At 50.8% G+C, this 18,649-nt stretch overlaps 1 protein-coding gene across 4 annotated transcripts in view; it reads right to left on the bottom strand.

Annotated features, from left to right (window-relative positions):
- TEKT5 (tektin 5) overlaps positions 1-18,649 on the bottom strand; it is a 52,187-nt gene that overhangs the window by 19,835 nt on the left and 13,703 nt on the right. For 2 of the 4 annotated variants that reach the window (XM_074322577.1, XM_074322576.1), the window contains 5 exons: positions 14,909-15,966; positions 11,857-11,940; positions 11,166-11,236; positions 6,707-6,850; positions 2,188-2,410 (listed from right to left, as the gene is read on the bottom strand). In XM_074322577.1, the coding sequence (XP_074178678.1) occupies positions 2,188-2,410; positions 6,707-6,850; positions 11,166-11,236; positions 11,857-11,940; positions 14,909-15,484 (1,098 nt within the window). In that variant the 5' untranslated portion in view covers positions 15,485-15,966. The remainder of the gene's footprint in view (positions 1-2,187; positions 2,411-6,706; positions 6,851-11,165; positions 11,237-11,856; positions 11,941-14,908; positions 15,967-18,649) is intronic. The other 2 variants (XM_074322578.1, XM_074322575.1) reach the window with 1 other exon arrangement.

Raw genomic sequence — 18,649 nt, 5'->3', positions numbered from 1 at the left:
GAGTTCTTGCTCAGGCAGTGTTGACAGTGTCGTGTTGGGGTTTGGTGGATTTCAAACGGGCGCCGGCTTATTTGCAAAGCCGCTGGTGATTATATAATGACTATTAATAAAAACTCTCGTGGTTCCAAAAACTCTCCAATCAGCAGTGATGAGGCTGTTAGTAATAATTCAAAACTTCCCCAGAGAAATTCGGAAAGGGAAAGGTTTTGCTCCCTACCCCTGCCCGAAAGATTCGTTTTCTTTCCAGTGATAATACGTGTTACCTTTTCATTGAGTGTTTACCATGTGCCAAGTCCTGTTCTAAGAACTCCACAGAGAACAACTCATTAATCCTCACAATTATAACATTCTCAAGCAGGAATTCTTGTTCCCTGTCTCAGATGAGCCACCAAGACCCACCAAAGGACCCTTCCCAAGTCATCTCCAGGCCTCAGACTCAATGCCATGAAACATTGTGACAATGAACTACATTTGATCCACCAAATGAAATACCTCATTAAAAGAAAACACTTGTACAACAGCCAAAAGGTGGAAGCAATCAAGTGTCCATCAATGGATGAATGATGGACCATACAAAATATGGTCTATACATTCAATGGACTATTACTCAGCCTTATAAAAAGGAAATTCTGACATAGGATACAACATGGATGAAACTTGAAGACACTGTACTAAGTGAAAAGAGCCAGTCACAAAGGGACAAATACTGCATGATTCCACTTAAATGACGTACCCAGAGTAGTCAGATTCATAGAGACAGAATGCAGAACGGTGGTTGCCAGGGGCTGGGGAAGGACGACTGGGGATTGCCGTTTAAGGGGCATGGAGTTTAATGGCAGGAACAACAGTCCTCGGGACGGATGCTGGTGATGGCTGCACCTTCTAGCCAAGGTACTTAACACTCCAGAACTACACACTCGCTAATGGTTGGCATGGACTGACTGACGTGTCTCCCCAAATTCACATGTTGAAATCTAATCCCCGTTGTCATAGTATTAGGAGGTGGGAGTGTCTGAGAGGTGACTCATCAGGAGGCTGAGGAATGAGACGAGCCCCCTTTTAAAAGGGACCCCGGAGAGCTCCCTCACGCCTTCCACTAAGTGAGGACACAGCAAGATGACAAGATGACATCTATGAACCAAGACACGGGATTTCCCCAGACACCCAATCTGCCGGCGCCTCGATCCCGACTCCCCAGCCTTCAGAAAGGTGAGAAAGACATTTCTTGTGTTTATAAGCCGCCCAGTCTGTGGTACGTTGTTACAGTGGCCCAGTGGACTAAGACAACGGCAAAACATTTTTGCTATGTGTGTTTTACCACAATAGAAACTTGATTTTTCCCTACCAAAAAGAGAAAGAAAATGCTTGAAATGAAAAGCATTCACTCATTCATACATCATTGTTTAAAAAACATCAGTTCAACAGTCATCACTGCAGATTCCCTTCATTCGCTGCACAGAGATGTAAGGAGTGCCTACTGTGTGCCAGGCGGCATCCTACACAGTGGGGGTACAAGGTTGGGTCAGGAGTGGTGCTCTGGCACCCCGTTGGTCTCTAAACTTATGGGGAGCAGGGAGGACAAATTCCATGCAGAGGGCCCCCCCAGGTGGGAAACAGCCTGACACACAGGAATAAGGACGTGGTGAAAAGGGCAGATTTGAATAAGGGAGCAACAGGGGACAGTGCCACAACCAGACAGTTGTTTTTACGCCTCAAATTCAAAAGCACCCCACCCCTCAACGGCGGGTTCTGATGCTGTTAAAGCCTTCGAGGGTCAAAAGGTCACTTTTCAAAGATGCTGATGTGAGCGGAGAAGAGCTGCTCAGACTCAGGTCCTGGGGCTCCCACATCCACACCCACCTTCGCGGGTCATGCTCAGCCACATGGCCCTCGGATGGACTGAAGGGCCCTGGGAGCCATCAACAGCCTTTTCGGTGCCGTGGTGACAGCCACGCTCCAAGCTCCATTTTCCAGTAAGCAAGGAATTTACCCCTAGATGCTCGCATCTTCCCATGAAGGTCATAGCCCTGCCCCCTTTTGGACTGGACAAGTTCACAGACCAAGGGATGGGGGCGGGTGGGAACCATTTCAGCAGCAGGGCGGGGCGGGCAGCTTGGCCAGAAGCTGCTGAGACCATAGGAGGAAAGGGAGGGTGGCAATGGTGTCAGGTGCGTCCCACTTACTGACCTTAGCCAGCTGCGTCTGCAGCTTATTCTTCACATCCATCACCTCGGCGATGCGGGCGGTAAAGGCCAGGTTGGTGTCGGTGAACTGCTTCCACATCTGGTCTGACAAGGTCTCAAAGAGCCTCACGGCCTCCTCCCGCAGCCGGATGGAGTCAGCCCGCGTGTTCTGAGAGTGCCTGATGTTGTCGTTACTGAACTTGGCCCAGGTCTCGGGCACGGAGACCCTGCAAGAGGCACGAAGGTGAATTTCACACAGGCGAGGAGCAGGGGTTTGCTGCAGGCCTTAGAGATCTCTCAGCACGCTTGACATTGGGGTGGGGGTCATTCTGGAAGGGGGGGGCTGCCCTGTGCACTGTAGGATGTTTAGCAGCTTCCCTGGCCTCTACTCACTAGACACCAATGCCTCCCTTTCAGTTGTGACAACCAAAAATGTCTCTAGGATTGCTACATGTCCCTTGGGGAAGGAGGCACAGTGGCCCCCAGCTGAGAACCGCCAGGCTAATCCAACCCCTCATTTTACAGGGGAGGCCACTGCAGCCTAGAGACAGCAGCTGATTTCCCAAAGGACCCTTGCTGAGTTGTAAGAGGAGACATTCCCCCAAAAAGCTCTTTTCCGTAACACTTCCTCCGCCATCATCACCAAAAACGCAGAGGGGGGCATGACGCTGGCTGCGGGGTCCCTTCAGTTCAGGGGTGAACTGTGACCATGCTCCCCACACTGAATTATCTGCTCGGTGAATGTTCTCTGAACACCTACCACAGGCCAAGCCTCGTCTAGGCGCCTGGGAGGGAGCCCTCAAGAGGAGCGCTAACAGTCCTGTCCTTGTGGCGATAGGTTTCCAGGGCAGGGACAGAGGCAATCAACACAGATGTTTAACGTGGTTACGTTCTAGGAAGGAATTTAGCAGCAGGATGATGAGGACAGACCAATGCAGTGAGGCCACTATGTGTCACTCAAAGTCGCGGAAGGAAACAAATGGGATTTATACTCAGAGAGTGTGGAGGTGATCATGGATTAGCAATTGCATGGAGTTGTCACCACCCCAGCTATGACGGGCAAGAGAAGAGGGACAGGTAGGAGAGGAGCAGGGCTGGAGGATCACAGGGAGGGAGAGAGGAGGGAGGGCGATAAAGCCCCAACATTTTTCTCTTCCTTCCCTCCCTGTCTCCTGATGATGTCCCTCCTACTGGTTGAACCCAACTAGAAACAGATTATCAAAGAACTAGAGAGGTGTTCTGCAAAGGGCAGCCTGCTCTACAGCAGGCAGCCAGGGACTGAATCTAGGGGATGAATGGAGACACAGGCTACACCAGAAAGGGCAGGCAGGGAAGGCTTCTTGGAGGTGGTGACTCAAGGGATTCAGTGTAGACAACAGATAGCTCTTGTAGATATGGAAGCCCCTGCAAAAAGCAACCAACAAGCCCGAGTTTTGTCTTCTGGGAAGCCTTTGATAAGGAGGAACATGCATTTCTTTGAGCTGGCTTCAGTTCCCAGGTAAATGACACTAGATCACTTTTCAAGGCCTTTTCTAGCCAAGAAGTCTGCAGTTCTTAAATAAAGCTGACTTTTATTCTCAGGCAGTAGGAAAAAAGAGACTGAATTATCTGAAATACAAGTCTCTTTTCAGATGTTTTTAAAATGCTCTTATACTGCATGATCAATAGAAATGTTTGAAAAACACATATAATACATAGTTGTTTTGTCTGGCTTTTGCAAAAGTTAAAATCAAGCAAGAAACAGGGGTCTCAGGCTTCTGGACATGGGACAGGGCACTGTGTCTGATCCATCCAACAAAGACCTGTGTCTCTTAGAGAGATGAAATGTCTTTTCCAAGGTCACACAGCTACTCAGCATCAGATAAGAGAAGGTGAGCCCAGGACAGCAGATAGAGACCAGCAGACAGAGACCCCGATGCTGAATGTCAATGTCATGAGCAGCAACCTCTCAGCCCTCTGTCTCCTCTAGAGGAGACAGCTGAACTCCACAGAGAAAATAATGGGCTTGATCACATTGTCTCTGGGGTGAATTTGTCAGAGGCAGCTGCCCCCTCGCAGGTGGGAGGAATGTGTGGTTAGAGCTCCATGCTCCTAACTCCGAAGGCTGCCGGTTCGATTCCCACATGGGCCAGTGGGCTCTCAACCACGAGGTTGCGGGTTCAATTCGAGTCCCGCAAAGGATGGTGGGCTCCACCCCCTGCAACTAAGATTGAACACGGCACCTTGAGCTGAGCTGCCGCTGAGCTCCCGGATGGCTCAGTTGGTTGGAACGCGTCCTCTCAAACACAGGGTTGCCGGTTCGACTCCCGCAAGGGATGGTGGGCTGCGCCCCCTGCAACTAGCAATGGCAACTGGACCTGGAGCTGAGCTGCGCCCTCCACAACTAAGACTGAAAGGACAACAACTTGACTTGGAAAAAAGGCCTGGAAGTACACACTGTTCCCCAATAAAGTTCTGTTCCCCTTCCCCAATAAAAAACAAACAAACAAACAAAAAAACCTCAGCCTTGTCTGCTAAAAAAAGGAAAAAACGATGGCAGAGACAGCAGGCTTTGTTGGGGACACGGGAAGTTGGACACGGGAAGTTGCCATGACAAAAACACACACAGGCCCAGTGTCCAATGTGGGCTCAGATCATGGCTCTGCTACTCGCTGTATGAATTTGGACCAGTCACTTCACCTTTCTGAGCCTCAGGCTCCTCATTGTAAAATGGGGACAATAATGGTGCCTATCCCCAGGGGTTGTTGAGTGACTAAATGTGAAACCTCTATAATGATATGTTACAATAGTAAGCGCTCAATAAATGTCCATTATTCGTGAGACACTGTGTGTAAAGCTCTCAGTGCCTGGGACATAGCAAACATCAGGTAAAAGGCCTCCACTATCACCATCACCACCATCACCACCATCATCATCGGTTAATCGATGGCAATGAGAACTGCAGTGAACAGAAACACTGCAATTCAGAGCCTCAAACGTCCTTTAAGCTGCCCAGACATGGCCCTGCTTTAAGAAAATCCCAAATAAAAGCCCTGAGCTAGGACATCTGGGGAACGATTAGTCATCACAAACAGCAGTGGAGGTTCTTTAAATGTCAGGCCCTCCTGAACATGGAGGTAGGAGTCGCTGCCAGCCAGCCTGGCCACCCAGGTTTCAGGGAGGCCTCTGGGTGGGAAGGAAACCCTGCGGACTCCCTGTCCCGGTGGGCAGCTGTGCTGAGGGCGCTGAGCTCCGTGAAGCTCTGCTCACCTTGCCAGCGCCTTGGGGGAGGCAACCTTGTCAGGAAAGAAAGCTCCCCAGGAGCTGTCACTGCTGAAAACCCCGAAGGATCCTCTCAATACTTCCATATACACTAAAGTGACCCTGGGCGTGGGCCAGGAAACTGCCAAGAAACTCCTTCCTTCCTTCTCTCTCCCCCCCCGCCCCCCCCCCCCCCCCCCGTTCTTCTTTTCCTCTCTTACCCGCCCCTCATTCATTCTTTCATTCAACAAATATTTATTTTACACCTACTATGTGCCGAGGACAATTCTATGTGCTAGAGATTTTTTATAAAGGGACCAAGACAGACGCTACACCCTCTGCCTATACCCTAGATCGTCCCCGTGTGTCTGTCTGTCTGCCTCTCCTTCAAACTACCAACTGGGAAAGCATGCTAGTTCTTCACCAAGTCCTGTGATACTGATACTGTGACATGCCCACGACAGTGCCAGGCATACAGAAGGCACCTATCACACAGCTGTGGGGACCAGAAAATGAGGTTATACAGCAAGCACTCAATAAATGTTAGCTGTTGTTATTCCCCTACACGAGGCTCAGCACTTCACATGGCCACTTTTTATACTCACAGCAACTCTGGGAGGTGGGCACTATTATTATTTCAGTGGTATAGATGAAAAAACGGGGGCCCAGAGGGGTTAAGCAATTTTTCCCAAGAGTTAGTATACAGGCGGGATTTGAAGCCAGGCAGCCTGGCTCCAGAACCCACTCTTAAACCACCACCGGCACTACCCGAGTGGACGTCAACAGGCTCTCCCAGCTGAGCCTGAATTCCTCTTCCCAAGGCTACAACCACCCTGTTGTGCAATCTGTTGGGTGGAATTGCCAACCGAGGTGCCCCAGCACGCCTGGCCCAGCAGCAGTGTGACCCTCACTGAGCCAATCGCTTGCTCTGTCTTGCTGGAATTTGTATCTTGGGCAAGTGAGGCAGGAGTGGGAAGGCGGTGGTGCTCTGACAACAGCTGATTAGCTCCCACTTCCTGGCTCATTCAAGCTGCCAGAACCTTCCCCTCCAACCCTCCCCCCTGCTGAGTCTGTGGCTCCCTGCAGCCTTCCCGTAAATTCTGTCTTAAGTCTTTTAGCCAGAATTGTATGCTGTGGCTTGCAACCGAGGATCCCCAACCAACCACACCACCTCTCACTTGACTGGTACACGGAGCCCTTTGAAGGTTGCTTGGCAGGAGCAGACTCAGAAACCCCATCCCCATCGGGCATGGCCAGATGGGGACCGAGAGCCCAGCACTTACGAGCCATCGACTTTCTCCACGCCATGGAAGAAGGTGATGCAGTCTGACGTGTTCTTCAGATTAAGGCACTTCTCGTCGATAAAGTGGGCCGAGTTTTTGTCCTCGAGGTCCTTCTCTAGAGCATGCTGAGCATCTCGGTTATCCCTGGGGGGCAGGGGGGGTGTCAAGGATTTGTCCCTGGGTTGTGCACTTACCCAGAGTCCCTCACCCAAAGTCCCATGCGAGGTCAGTGCAGAGCCACTACTGAAAGACAGGTCTCTAGACTCCCAGGACGGTGCTCTGTCCACCCCAGTGGCTTCTCAGCCCTCTTCCCACCTCATGCCCCCGCCACAGACGCAGGGCCTGCCCCACTCCAAGCAGACCCGTTGTCATTTAGAACAGGGTGGGCAAACATTTACTGTAAAGGGTTAAATACTAATTATTTTGGCTTTGTGGGTCATATGGTCTCTGTAGCAACTACTTAACTTGGAAGGATAATATGTGAATAAATGGGTGTGGACTGTATTCCAATAAAACTTTATTTACAAAAACATGTGGTGGGCCAGATTTGGCCCTCTCGCTGTAGTTTGCTGACTGGATGATTTAGAAGATATGAATTCATACTTTGGACAAGGCCTAGTATTCATTTAAAACAGTTTATAAATTATTGTGTCTCACCCTGGGCCCGGCACGAAGGGAAAAGACAAGGCTAAGACCCAGTCACTTACCTTTGAATTGCTCACAGATTTGTGTAAATAAATACAGTAAAGCTACATATGGTACAGAATAGTAAGGGCAACTGTGCAGGTTTTTAAAGGATACAAAGTAACATAAGGGAAAAAGCCATTAACTCAGGGTAAAGGGGTGGTCAGGGAAGGCTTCCTGGCGAGATGTCTGGGCTGGGTTTTCATAATAGGAGCAGACATTATGGACAAAGTTGGGTGGGAGGATGAGAATTCCAACCTGAGGACACCACATGTGCAAAAGCAGAGGAGCTGAGACCTTCAGGTGTTTAGGGACCTATAAGCAGCTCATTAAGGTTGGCAGATCAGGGACTGGGCAGAATCAGGGACTGGGCAGAGTCAGAGATTGGGTGGAGTCAGGGACTGGGCGGAGTCAGAGGTTGGGCGGAGTCAGGGACTGGGCGGAGTCAGAGATTGGGCGGAGTCAGGGATTAGAGGGAGTCAGGGACTGGGCGGAGTCAGAGGTTGGGCGGAGTCAGGGATTAGAGGGAGTCAGGGATTGGGTGGAGTGAGGGGCCAAGTAGAGGTGAGGAGAGGATAACAGGGCAGGTCCAGGACTTGAACCCATAGGGCAAGTATCCTGGCTGAGAAGCTCAGACTTAAAGGCCACTATCTGCCAAACCCTAGACATTGGAGAACCACTTTTATGATTCCTGTCATATTCCCAAAATGCCTATACTATTATTTACTTGCTACTTTCTTTTCTTATTAAATCACTTTTAAAGTATAAATAAATGTATTTTAAAAGGAAAATCTCCATCACTGTCTTTAAAGGAAAACCATTAATAGAAGGTCACCTCAAACATAAATACTAAGTAAGCACTAACAGAATCCTAGCTAGAATCTGTTTTCTCTAGAAGGTTTAAGCCTGAAGCTTTTTGTGTTTCTCTCTTGATTGAAAGAAGATTAGTCAGTGTTAAAACACAAAAGCATCGAGTGGGAATTTCACCTTCAAGTACTTAGAAAAATTGAAAGAGAACAGAGAAGGGAATAAGTCTAAGAGAGTTGATGTCCAGCCAGCAACTAAAGTGAATGATGCCTCTCACACTGGTCTCTCTCTTTCCCCTTCTGCACACTCTCATTTGCTCTTTCTTTCTCCCTTTCTCTCTGTCTTTCTCTCTTCCTGCCTCATCTTTCTTGGTTTCTCTCTGTCTTAGGGCATGTCTCCCCACTCTCCCTCCCCCCCCCGCCCCACCTGTCTGTCTCTATCTTTTTGCCACTTTCTTTTTCTGCTGTGGATACTGGGAGCCGGTGAGGGGTTTCAAGCAGGCCAAGAGCAAGGAAATTAAATCCTGACGGTGGCCCCCACCTATCAGGATACTCAGGGGGTCATGCTGGGGCAGGAGGAACCATCCTGGGACCCTTGGGGCCTTTGAACTGGCAGAGCCATGAAGACATGGGGCTCTGTCTTGCCTAATGAGCTGGAAAGTGAAGAAAGACCAGAATGCAGAAAAGAAACATGCCAGAGCATTAGAGGGGAACCTGGGGGCTCAGAACTCCCGGTCAGCTAGTCCAGCCTCCTGGCTGTTGCTAAAGACACCTGAGGACAGAGAGCGCAGCCCCTGTCTCCCTTCCGCGGCCCATGACGGAGAGCCCGGCCAGTCCCAAGGCTCTCCAGGCTGTCGGCCCACCCAGGAAAGCCGGAACTTGGCTCCTGCCCAGGTAGGAAGCTTTTTCTGCATTGTTAGGGCACCTGGTGAGGTGAGGACATGGTCCGGCCCAGATGGAGGCCTCAGGCCTCACCCAGAAAACCACGAGTCAACAGTGCAGGCATGCTCATGCCAGGGCGGCCACCTGAGCGGGTCGGCCTCCCCAAGGGGCCCAGGACACACTGAGTTCTGCCCGCTAAGGAGGCTCTGGCCAGGTCTAGGTTAATTAGGCTGCCCCAACTGCAGGAGCTGCCTTCCAGCAAGGTGACAGGCATCCTCTGACAAGAGCACCTATACCCAGGGTGCTCGGCCTGTGGTCCCCACGAAGGGGACTGTCCCCTCCACCTGCTCCCGCTCCCTCCCGCCCTCTGCCTCAGCGGCTTCCCCTGTGTCTATCCCAGCATCTGCCTCTCTCTTTTCCTCTTTCTGTTCATCTGTCCCTCTTCATCTCTGATTTTCTCCGTCTCTAACTCACCTCAGCTGGCACATCTGTGACTCTCTCTGTCCCTCTTCTCCCTGTCCCGTTTCGCTCTGCTGATCGCTTCATGTCTTTCTTTTTCTGTCTCTCTCTCTCCCTCTGATGCTCATTCTGCATCTCCCCGTTGGTGCGCCTGTGTCCGTCCATCTCTCTGCTTCTCCCAACCCGCCCCCCTCTTCCTTCACCACCTGAGGTTGCACAAGCAGCCTTCTCTCACCCCAGTCTCAGAATATCTCATCCAGGGTCCAGCTCCCCAATTTCAAGTCTGCGCTTTTGTTCACTCTGCTGGTTCAAACTGTCTCATTCCCCAAACTTTAGTCCTGCTGTCACCCCAACACAGGGTTTTGTCATACCCCTATGTCAACCACAAATAGGAAACCATTCTCTCTTGCCAAAAATAAATGATCATAAAAAGAAGGCAAGAAAAATACAATGAAGACATTCGCCTGCCCACACATTCCTGTTTAAATACAAGTAAATATTTAAGGTGTGTGTGTGTTTTTAAATGAATTAATTTATAGACAAATATTAGGCAAGCAATAGTCCACGTGGCAGGTGGAATTGTCAGAAATCAGGGCAGAGGCACATAAATGACAGAATTCAACCCAGCTTTCATCACTCAACTGTCGCTTCAACCACTGCTGTATTTCCAACAGCCCCTCCTCTGAAGTCTCCCAGGGTCTTCCCGACTCATCTGTCTCTGACCATGCCCTCTGATGTACCGGTGGCTTTTCCACACTGCCCAGTGTGTCTCAGTGGAGTTGAGGGGTTGCTGATGGGGGGGGGGGGCGGGGGAGAGGTATGACTGCTGCTTCTGGGGTACAGCAAGCCAGGGCACTAATCCCCAGAGCCTATCTGCCAGCCGTCTGGCCCCTCAGCATTTCATCTAGGTGCCCACATGCCTCACACAGTGAGAAGGGGCAGCCCTGGCAAGGTTGCCAGTCTGCCTCTTGCTGTCTGTATCTGAGCAGATGCAGAGGCCAGCAGAGCAGCGTGCCTTGCAAGAGTTTTCGGCAAGTGCCCAGGCAGAAAGGCTGTCTCTGGGAGAGCTGGGTGCCAAGGGCTTATGTGGGCCCCAAGCGCTGTAAAACTCAAGCCTCTCTTTAATTATGGGGGAGCTTCCTGGCTTGTCAGGATATCAGTTACATAATCTTCCAAGAACTAAAAGCTGCTCCCTTTTGAAGACTCTTGGCTCAGGCGTCCACCAGCTCCCTTCTGGAGATGCCTCGGCCCTCACCTGGATGCCTAATGCCACCCCTTCTCTGTCATTTCCCAAGGTTCAGAAGTTGAATGAGGAAGCCACAGGTGAAGAGGGGCCATGGTGAGGCCAATTTCTTTTGTCGAGGCCCCCACTGCAAACAAGAACAGCCAGGGATGTGCTGACTCACTGAGATCATATGTCAGGCTTGGCTGTAGCATTTATACCCCTGGAACCGGCAAATGCTACACACCAGGGTTTTTTTTTTTCCTTTCCTACAGAATTATTAAACACTTACCAGCACACCATTCACCAAAAGCACCACCTAGAGCCAGGGGGTCCCCCTGGCTTGCCCCCCCCAAACCTGGGGGACCCAAAACAAACTCCAAGAAGGAGAGAAAGCAGCCCTTACCGCATTTGGATATCAATTCGTTGAGCTAGTTTTCTCATCTGTTCTTGGCAACATTTTAACAAATCTAACTCCTGCAATGAAAAAGATCAGAAAGAGGGGTGCCCCTTAGAAGCTCACAGTATCTCACAGTAGCCTGTCTCCCAGGCCAGCGTCCCCACCTCTCACCTCTCACTGCCTACCCTCAACCCCACAAGGTGGAATGTCAGGGTGGGGCCCATTTCCTGCCTCAACCCACATGATCCCAGGGGCAGATACCTAAGGGTCAATTGTGGAGGTTCCACATTCTTTGCCCACTTTCTTCTCTTTTTATATACTTCCAGATTAAAAGAAAATCTAGCATCTACTATGTACCAAGTACTCATTTATAGATTATTTCATCATTAAATTGAATAAAGCACACAAAATGGTACAGTGAGACATATAGTAGGTGCTCAATAAACACTAACTTTTACTATTACTTATTGGTATTATGATAATGGTACCCACTTTGGAGATGAAAAGACTGAGGGTCAAATGATTTCCTTCCTCCCTTCCTGTACCTAAACTGCAACCTAGGCCCCCAGCCAGGCTTTCTGAGCCCTAACTTTGCATGGCGTGACACATGTTCCTGACAGGCAGCTCAGAAAGCTCTCTGACCAGCTGGCCCTCCCTCCTCCCTCGGGGACCTGGGCAGACCCAGGCGGAACCTTACCTGGATAAGGTTTTTCTCCACATTGTCATGGACCAGATCGATCCCAATCCTTTTCTCTCTATGGTACAGACACTCCAGGGTCACCTGTAGGGAGCAGTGGGAAACTGTGTGTTCTCCCTGCAGTAGTATATAGACCCTGAGCCTTCACATCTGTCTGGGCCATGATCTGTTTCATCCCTGGGAAACCTGGGTGCTTCATGTGGCCTCACCATTGTGCATCTCGGTGGGCTGCTGCCCCCCCACTCCCTCAGAGGTGGGGGACTGGATGTCATGATTGCAGAGGGTGCAATATGGGTGCAGATCTCATAGCTTTGCTGTGCGGGTTACATCAGCTTGACAAGTGCAAAGCGCTGAGAATACTGTCAATAAATATCATCAATGAATATACAGTTAACTCTTGAACAACGTGGCTTAGAACTGCGTGGCTCCATTTAGAAGTGGATTTTTTTCAATGAATACTGGAAATGTATTTTCTCTCCTTTATGATTTTTTTAGTAACGTTTTCTTTTCTCTAGCTTACTTTATTGTAATAACACAGTATATAATTCATACAACAAAAGATGTGTTAATCGACTGTTTATGTTGTCAGTCAGGCTCGTGGTCAGTAGCAGGCTGTTAGCAGTGAAGTTTTTAGAGGGAAAAGTTACACGTGGACTTTTGACTGCAGGGGTCAGGGCCCCTAACGCACTAGTTATCCAAGGGTCAACTGGGTGTGAAAACTCCTTTTTGGAGATCTCTAAAAGGGGGGAGAGTTTTGGAAAGTGACTAGGGCCAAGACTCAGGTAACCCTGCCACCCAGCCATGTGGGGACACGAGCAGAGCGGAACAGAAGACAAAAATGGCAGCTCAGGGAGCTCCTGCAACAGAACCAAGAATGGGGGCTGAGCCACCAACCTATGATGTCACAAAGGGCGGCGGGAGTGACAAGGAAACAGGGGAGCATGACATCTTGATGTCAGGAAGCCAGTACATCCGGGAACTTGGGAGAGAGAGGGAGGGATTCACTGACTCCACAACAATTTCCTGAGCCCCTTCTCTGTGTCTCCCTCGGTCAAGGTGCTGGGGATACTGCAATGAGCTAAACAGATGGTCCCTGCTGTACTGGAGTTCTCACGGAGCAGAGAGAACACACACAAGTAAACACATAAAGAAACGCATCCATTTCTGACTGTGATGAAAACAGGGTGAAGGGGTTGTGAGGTGGGGAGTAAGGGTGTCAGGGTCTCGGGAAGAACATCGCTAAGGAGGTGACAGACCGAGACCTGTACCATGAGAAGCAGCAGAGATGAATGGGAATAAGTGGCAGGAAGAGGGGACAGCAGGTGCAGAGGCCGAGGCAGGAGGAGTGGCGGACAGGAAGCCACGGGGACCGGAGTGGAGGAAGCGAGGCTGGAGTGTTGGGCCGGGTGGGCCGGGAGGGGCTAGTGGCTGGGACCGGGAATTTAGATGTTAACCGGGTGCATTCGGAAGCCACTCGGGGTTTAGCAGGGAAGTGGGAAGATCCAGTTTAATGTTTAAAATCAGCCCTGTGGCTGCAGTCTGGGAAATGGGCTGGGGGGGGGGGCAGGGGGGGAGGCCAGGCAGTCACCACTGTCCAGTGAGAGGCGCCTGGACTGAGGAGGTAGCCCTGGAGATGAAGCAGATAGAACTGATGTGTCCGCGCCCTGTGCCACCCTGTAGCTGTCCCAGGAGGCCACATGCGATGAGCAGAGCTGGGTTTCCCAGGCAGGCTGGGGGAGTGAGAAGACAGTGGGAGAGGAGAGCACAGATTTGAGATGCTGCCCTGGGTCTGAGTGGTATTTCTGCCCACTCTCCTCCCAGGGCAGAAACCCGGGGGTGTAGGGAAACAGTAGGATCCCCCCAGCACCAAGGCTCCCGGGGGACCTGGAGGCAGGACCTCCACGCCTGACATGGAGCAGACATAGCTGCAGATGTCTGCAGGAGGTTCTGAGTCCCCACACACTCCAGAGAGCAGCAGACCATCAACACAAGGCGAGTAAGGCCTGTTCCTCACCCCCTGTCCACTCCAGGACCCAGAGGAAAACACTCGCTAATCCAGCTGCCTCTGCAGCCAGGGAGCGCAGGTGAGTTCTGGCCAAAGGGCTACAACTGGAAGCACATGATGGGTCTTGTGGAAAACTGATATTCCCCACAAAAACGGACAGACACAGGTGGCACATCTGCCCTCTGTCCTACCCCCGTCTACCTGCCACAAATGAGAAGATCAAAACGCTCCCTGCAAGCAGGAGCTGCAATTGGAGACACAAAACCTCTTTGCGAGACAGGACTGCAGCTCCACGCTAAGGATGGCTGAGCAGGAAAAGAGTCGTCAGCTCCCTTCCCGCACCAAGTGGAGGCTGCAGCAGCTGACCTGCTTCTCTCTAGAATTCTCAATACGACAGAAAAAGAAATTCCTATTGGGTTGAGACTTTGTAAGTCAAATATCTGTTTACATGCAGCCAAAAGCCGTCCTTACTGGCCCAGGATATGACAGGAGACCGAGCAAGTGTGAATGTCCGCGTTCAGATATTTTCCATTTATTGAGTTGCCTACTGTGTGCCACACACTGCGTGAGGCTGGGAAGACACTGAGGACACTGGTCTAGTTAACAGGCAGGTGTGGACCAGCCTGGACTTGCTGGTACTTCACAGCTGGTGACAAAGCCGACAAAAGTCCCTGCCCTCATGGCACCTTTATTTTACTATAGGGAGAAAACCAGTAAGTAAATAAACACGTAAATGACAGAGTATGTTAGGGATTAAGAGCTCCAGGCAACGCAAAGCAGTCCTTCTAAGTACGTCCCCTAGAGACCGTGACACACACGCAGGCACATACGTGCTCGTAATGTCTTCATGAAACGCTTATCATTTTGATGGAGCCCCAAGGAGAAGGGGATTCCATGATTTGACTGGGATTACACTGAACTGATTGTTTACCTTAAAAAGCTGATTGGAGAGGGTGACGCAGCTCAGAGCGACCGTGATCTTCACGGAAGGGAGGTGCCTGGGCTGCAATGCCAGCGGCCGCCAGCCCGTCCCCGGCCCACACTCACCTGCAGCGGACAGTTCACCTCGTCAGCCGCGCACTCCAGCCGCTTCTTGACTGTGTCCAAGCTCCGGCTCTCGCTCAGAAGCCTCTCCAGCTCGTAGCTGAGCTCGGACTTCCAGAAGCCGATGTCCGACAGCCTCTGGGCCAGGTTCCGGCAGGCCCCCTCCTGCATCTGGTGCGTCAGCTGCTCCTTGTCGTGCATGAGCCGCAGGCAGTCACCCCGCACGCGGCCGGCCCACTGCCGCGAGGCCTCGGCCCCGCGCATCTGCTGCTGGTTGCACTGGTCCCAGTCGCGGGGGTTGTAGCGACAGAAGAGCGTGGAACGGAGCGAGGGCAGGATGGTGGGCGGCGTCAGGGCACTGTGGCTTGTGGCCCCCTCACCCTGGCAGGTCTGGGCGCTGGAGACCTTGTAGAAGAGGCTGGGTCTCCACGAGTTGAGGTAGCGGTACCCAGGCAGGTAATAGGGCTGGTAACATTCCTGGATTACCGGGGCTGGCGCAGCCGGAGGCAGCGCCCTGAAGCCACAGGCCCTCTTGGGGCCACAGTAATTGGCGGTCTGAGTGGTTCCAAGAAACTCCATCCTCTCTCATCAGCCCACACGGGCAGAACTCTGTCCACGGGCCCAAGGCACCACAGCAAGTGGACAGAGCTTCTCTGAGGGACTGGCCGGACCTCTATGACTCGTACTGTTGTCATAAAGCCTGGGGGATGGAAAAGCCCTTAGAGTTGGAGGTACAAAGAATGGCATTTATCTACTTTTCTGTAACCATCGTATCTCCCTTTCCAGACCTAACTCTGCCCACAAGAGAAAATGTAATGTAGTCCGCTCCAGGAAACACAATCAGCTCAGGGCCAGGGTGGTCAAGGTTAGTTGTTTTCCTTCTGTCTTTGTCTCTAAGGTGGCCCCAGAGCGGGACATCCACAGCATGTCCTATTCCTCAGCATCCAAAAAGAATAAACCCTGGGCACACGAAACAACACGGATGCATCTCGAATGCATTCAGCTAAGTGGAAGCAGCTAGACTCAAAAGGCCACGTCGTGTGTGGCTCCATTTAGATGACCTGGAAAAGGCAGAACCGTAAGGACAGAAGACAGGTCAGTGGTTGCCAGGGGCTGGGGGTGGGGGGAAGACTGACTACAAGGAGCACAAGACAATTTGGGGATGATAGTACCGTTCTGTGTCTTGATTGTGATGGGGGTTACACAACCAAGGTACTTGTCAAAAGCCGTAGGACTCGCCACTAGAAAGGGCGAATTTTACTCTATATAAATTCTACTTCAATAAGTCTGACCATAGGGGCCGGCCCGGTGGCTCAGGCGGTTGGAGCTCCATGCTCCTAACACCGAAAGCTGACGGTTCGATTCCCATATGGGCCAGTACCAGATGGCTCAGTTGGTTGGAGCGCGGGCTCTCAACCACAAGGTTGCAGGTTCAACTCCTCGACTCCCGCAAGGGATGGTGGGCTGCGCCCCCTGCAACTACCAATGGCAACCGGATCTGGAGCTGAGCTGCGCCCTCCACAACTAAGACTGAAAGGACAACAACTTGACTTGGAGAAAGACCTGGAAGTGCACACTGTTCCCCAATAAAGTCCTGTTAAAAAATAAAAAGTCTGACCATAATAAAGGAGAGTGGGGAGGGATTGGGAGCTGCACGAGGCATACGTCCATTCGGCTCACCACTAAGTGCCAGGCGACCGCTGAAGGAATGAATGGGCACCGAGAATGAGAATTTTATTATTCCAGAAAAGTGTTCAACCCTCTGTCCTATACCAATATTTTCATCCCATCAAGAAACTTCCCTTCCTCCTCATCTTGTGGGAGTGGCGATGAAATCTCAAGGTAGAGAACAAGAGGGGTGCTTGATTTGTGGGCACTTTCTCCCCTTTTGAAATGGGAAAGAAAAGAATCTGACCCTCAAACGATCCTTGTTAGTGAAACGTGATGGTGAGTGGGAATTTTCTCCCCACTTGTCTAAAACCAGAACTGAAAAATGGAGTGGATATGAGAGGACTAAGGCAGAGGGAAATAATATTAAGTGCCATCCTCAGACCTGACGCTTTACATATACTCCTTTATTTAATCTCCACAGTGATCCTATAAGGAAAGCCTGGACCCACCCACCTTATAGGGTGAGATAAGAAAACAGGGTGGGATCTGGACCCCCTCTGTACCTACAACATTCACCTTGCAGGAAGGATCCTTTAAGGTGAGACATCGCACGTACGGAGTGTCAGCATACTGAAGGCAGTGAAGAAATGCACCAAAAACACTCAGGGTACTTTTTAAGCACTAAATGTTCACGGCAAAAATAATGTGAGCAATATCTAAGGGTATATAGTAAAACTTAGATTTTCTCAGGGCAGCTGGTTAGCTCCATTGGTTAGAGTGCAATGCTCTTAACAATAAGGTTGCTGGTTCGATTCCCACATGGGCCACTGTGAGCTGCGCCCTCCACAACTAGACTGAAACAGCTACTTGACTTGGAGCTGATGGGGCCTGGAAAAGCACACTTAAATAAAAGTTTTTTTAAAAATTTAGATATTTCTCAACACCCCTAGCTCCTTTCAGTCTCCCTGGCTATAACTACTATTGTCTGATTTTGGTATTTTTCCAGAGCTATTCTATGCATGTACAAGCACACATGAATCTATATCTTTTTTTACATAAAGGTAAATACCACATACACCACTTTCCACATAACCACAGCTCTTGGACAGCATTTCACTTTGGACACAAACAACTCTCTTCCTTTTAGTGGCTGCGTGGTCCTCCTTACACGGAGGTACTATTGTTCTTTTGGCCATTCTCTCTGACTGGGCATCTAAGTTATTTCATGTCTTTTGCTGTTACAAACAGTACTTCCCTACATGGCCTCTCACGTGCATCTCTTTCAGGTTAATGGAGGGACAGTTTTCACACAGCGGAATTCACCCTCTCAGCACACGGGCTCCTGAGTTCTGACAGGCACACAGCACCATTGCCACCGTCCAGATTCAAGATGAGAACACTTCCATCACCCAGGAAGTTGTTCTGCGCTGTTCCCTCTGCCCCCATCCGGAGCGACCACTAATGGGCGCTCTGTCCCCAGGGGATGCCATATAACCAGGAGAATGTAGTCTGCAGTCCTCGGAGCCCAGCCTCTTCCCCTTAGCATAATGTTAAATGCAACCAGTACCCTTCCACAAACATTCTGGGCATGTCTGAGCATAACTTCTGGAAGTTACTAGATGGAAGCGCATGTATATTTTTTATATGTATTGTCTTGAAGGTTTCTCCCTCCTGGGGCCTCTAGATATGTACTGTATTACTAGATTGCTGTGTGTGTGGGTATTGTCCCAAAGCTTTTCCCAGCCTGTGGGTCCCTGCGGGGAGCAGCCGGGGTTTTCCTTGAACCCTGGCGATGGCTTCTGATTCAGACACTGAGGAACATTAGTCAGGGGTGGCTGCTCCTGCCTGTTTGTCTTGGTCAGGAGCCCGGCGCTGCAGGTGTGGGGAGCTCAGACATGAACACCAAGGCCCCTCACCCCCCGCCTGGCGTCAGTTACAGGGCTGCGGTGGAAGGGGGGTGGGGCCTCAGGAAAAAACCAGAGACTGGTAAAATAGGTCCCATGGTGACTTCCAGAAGGGACACCTCGAAGCAGGACGAAAACATCTGTGGCCTTGCTTACCTGGGCTCTAGGTCACTTGTTGAATGATCTGGGGAAATGTGCGAGGACAAACCCTAAAGAAAGGCAGCCATCC

The sequence above is a fragment of the Rhinolophus sinicus genome, linkage group LG18, assembly GCF_036562045.2.
Source record: "Rhinolophus sinicus isolate RSC01 linkage group LG18, ASM3656204v1, whole genome shotgun sequence".
NCBI lineage: Eukaryota > Metazoa > Chordata > Mammalia > Chiroptera > Rhinolophidae > Rhinolophus > Rhinolophus sinicus.
The sequence above is the reverse complement of the archived record's forward strand: the minus strand, read 5'-3'. Positions and strand labels throughout refer to the sequence as shown.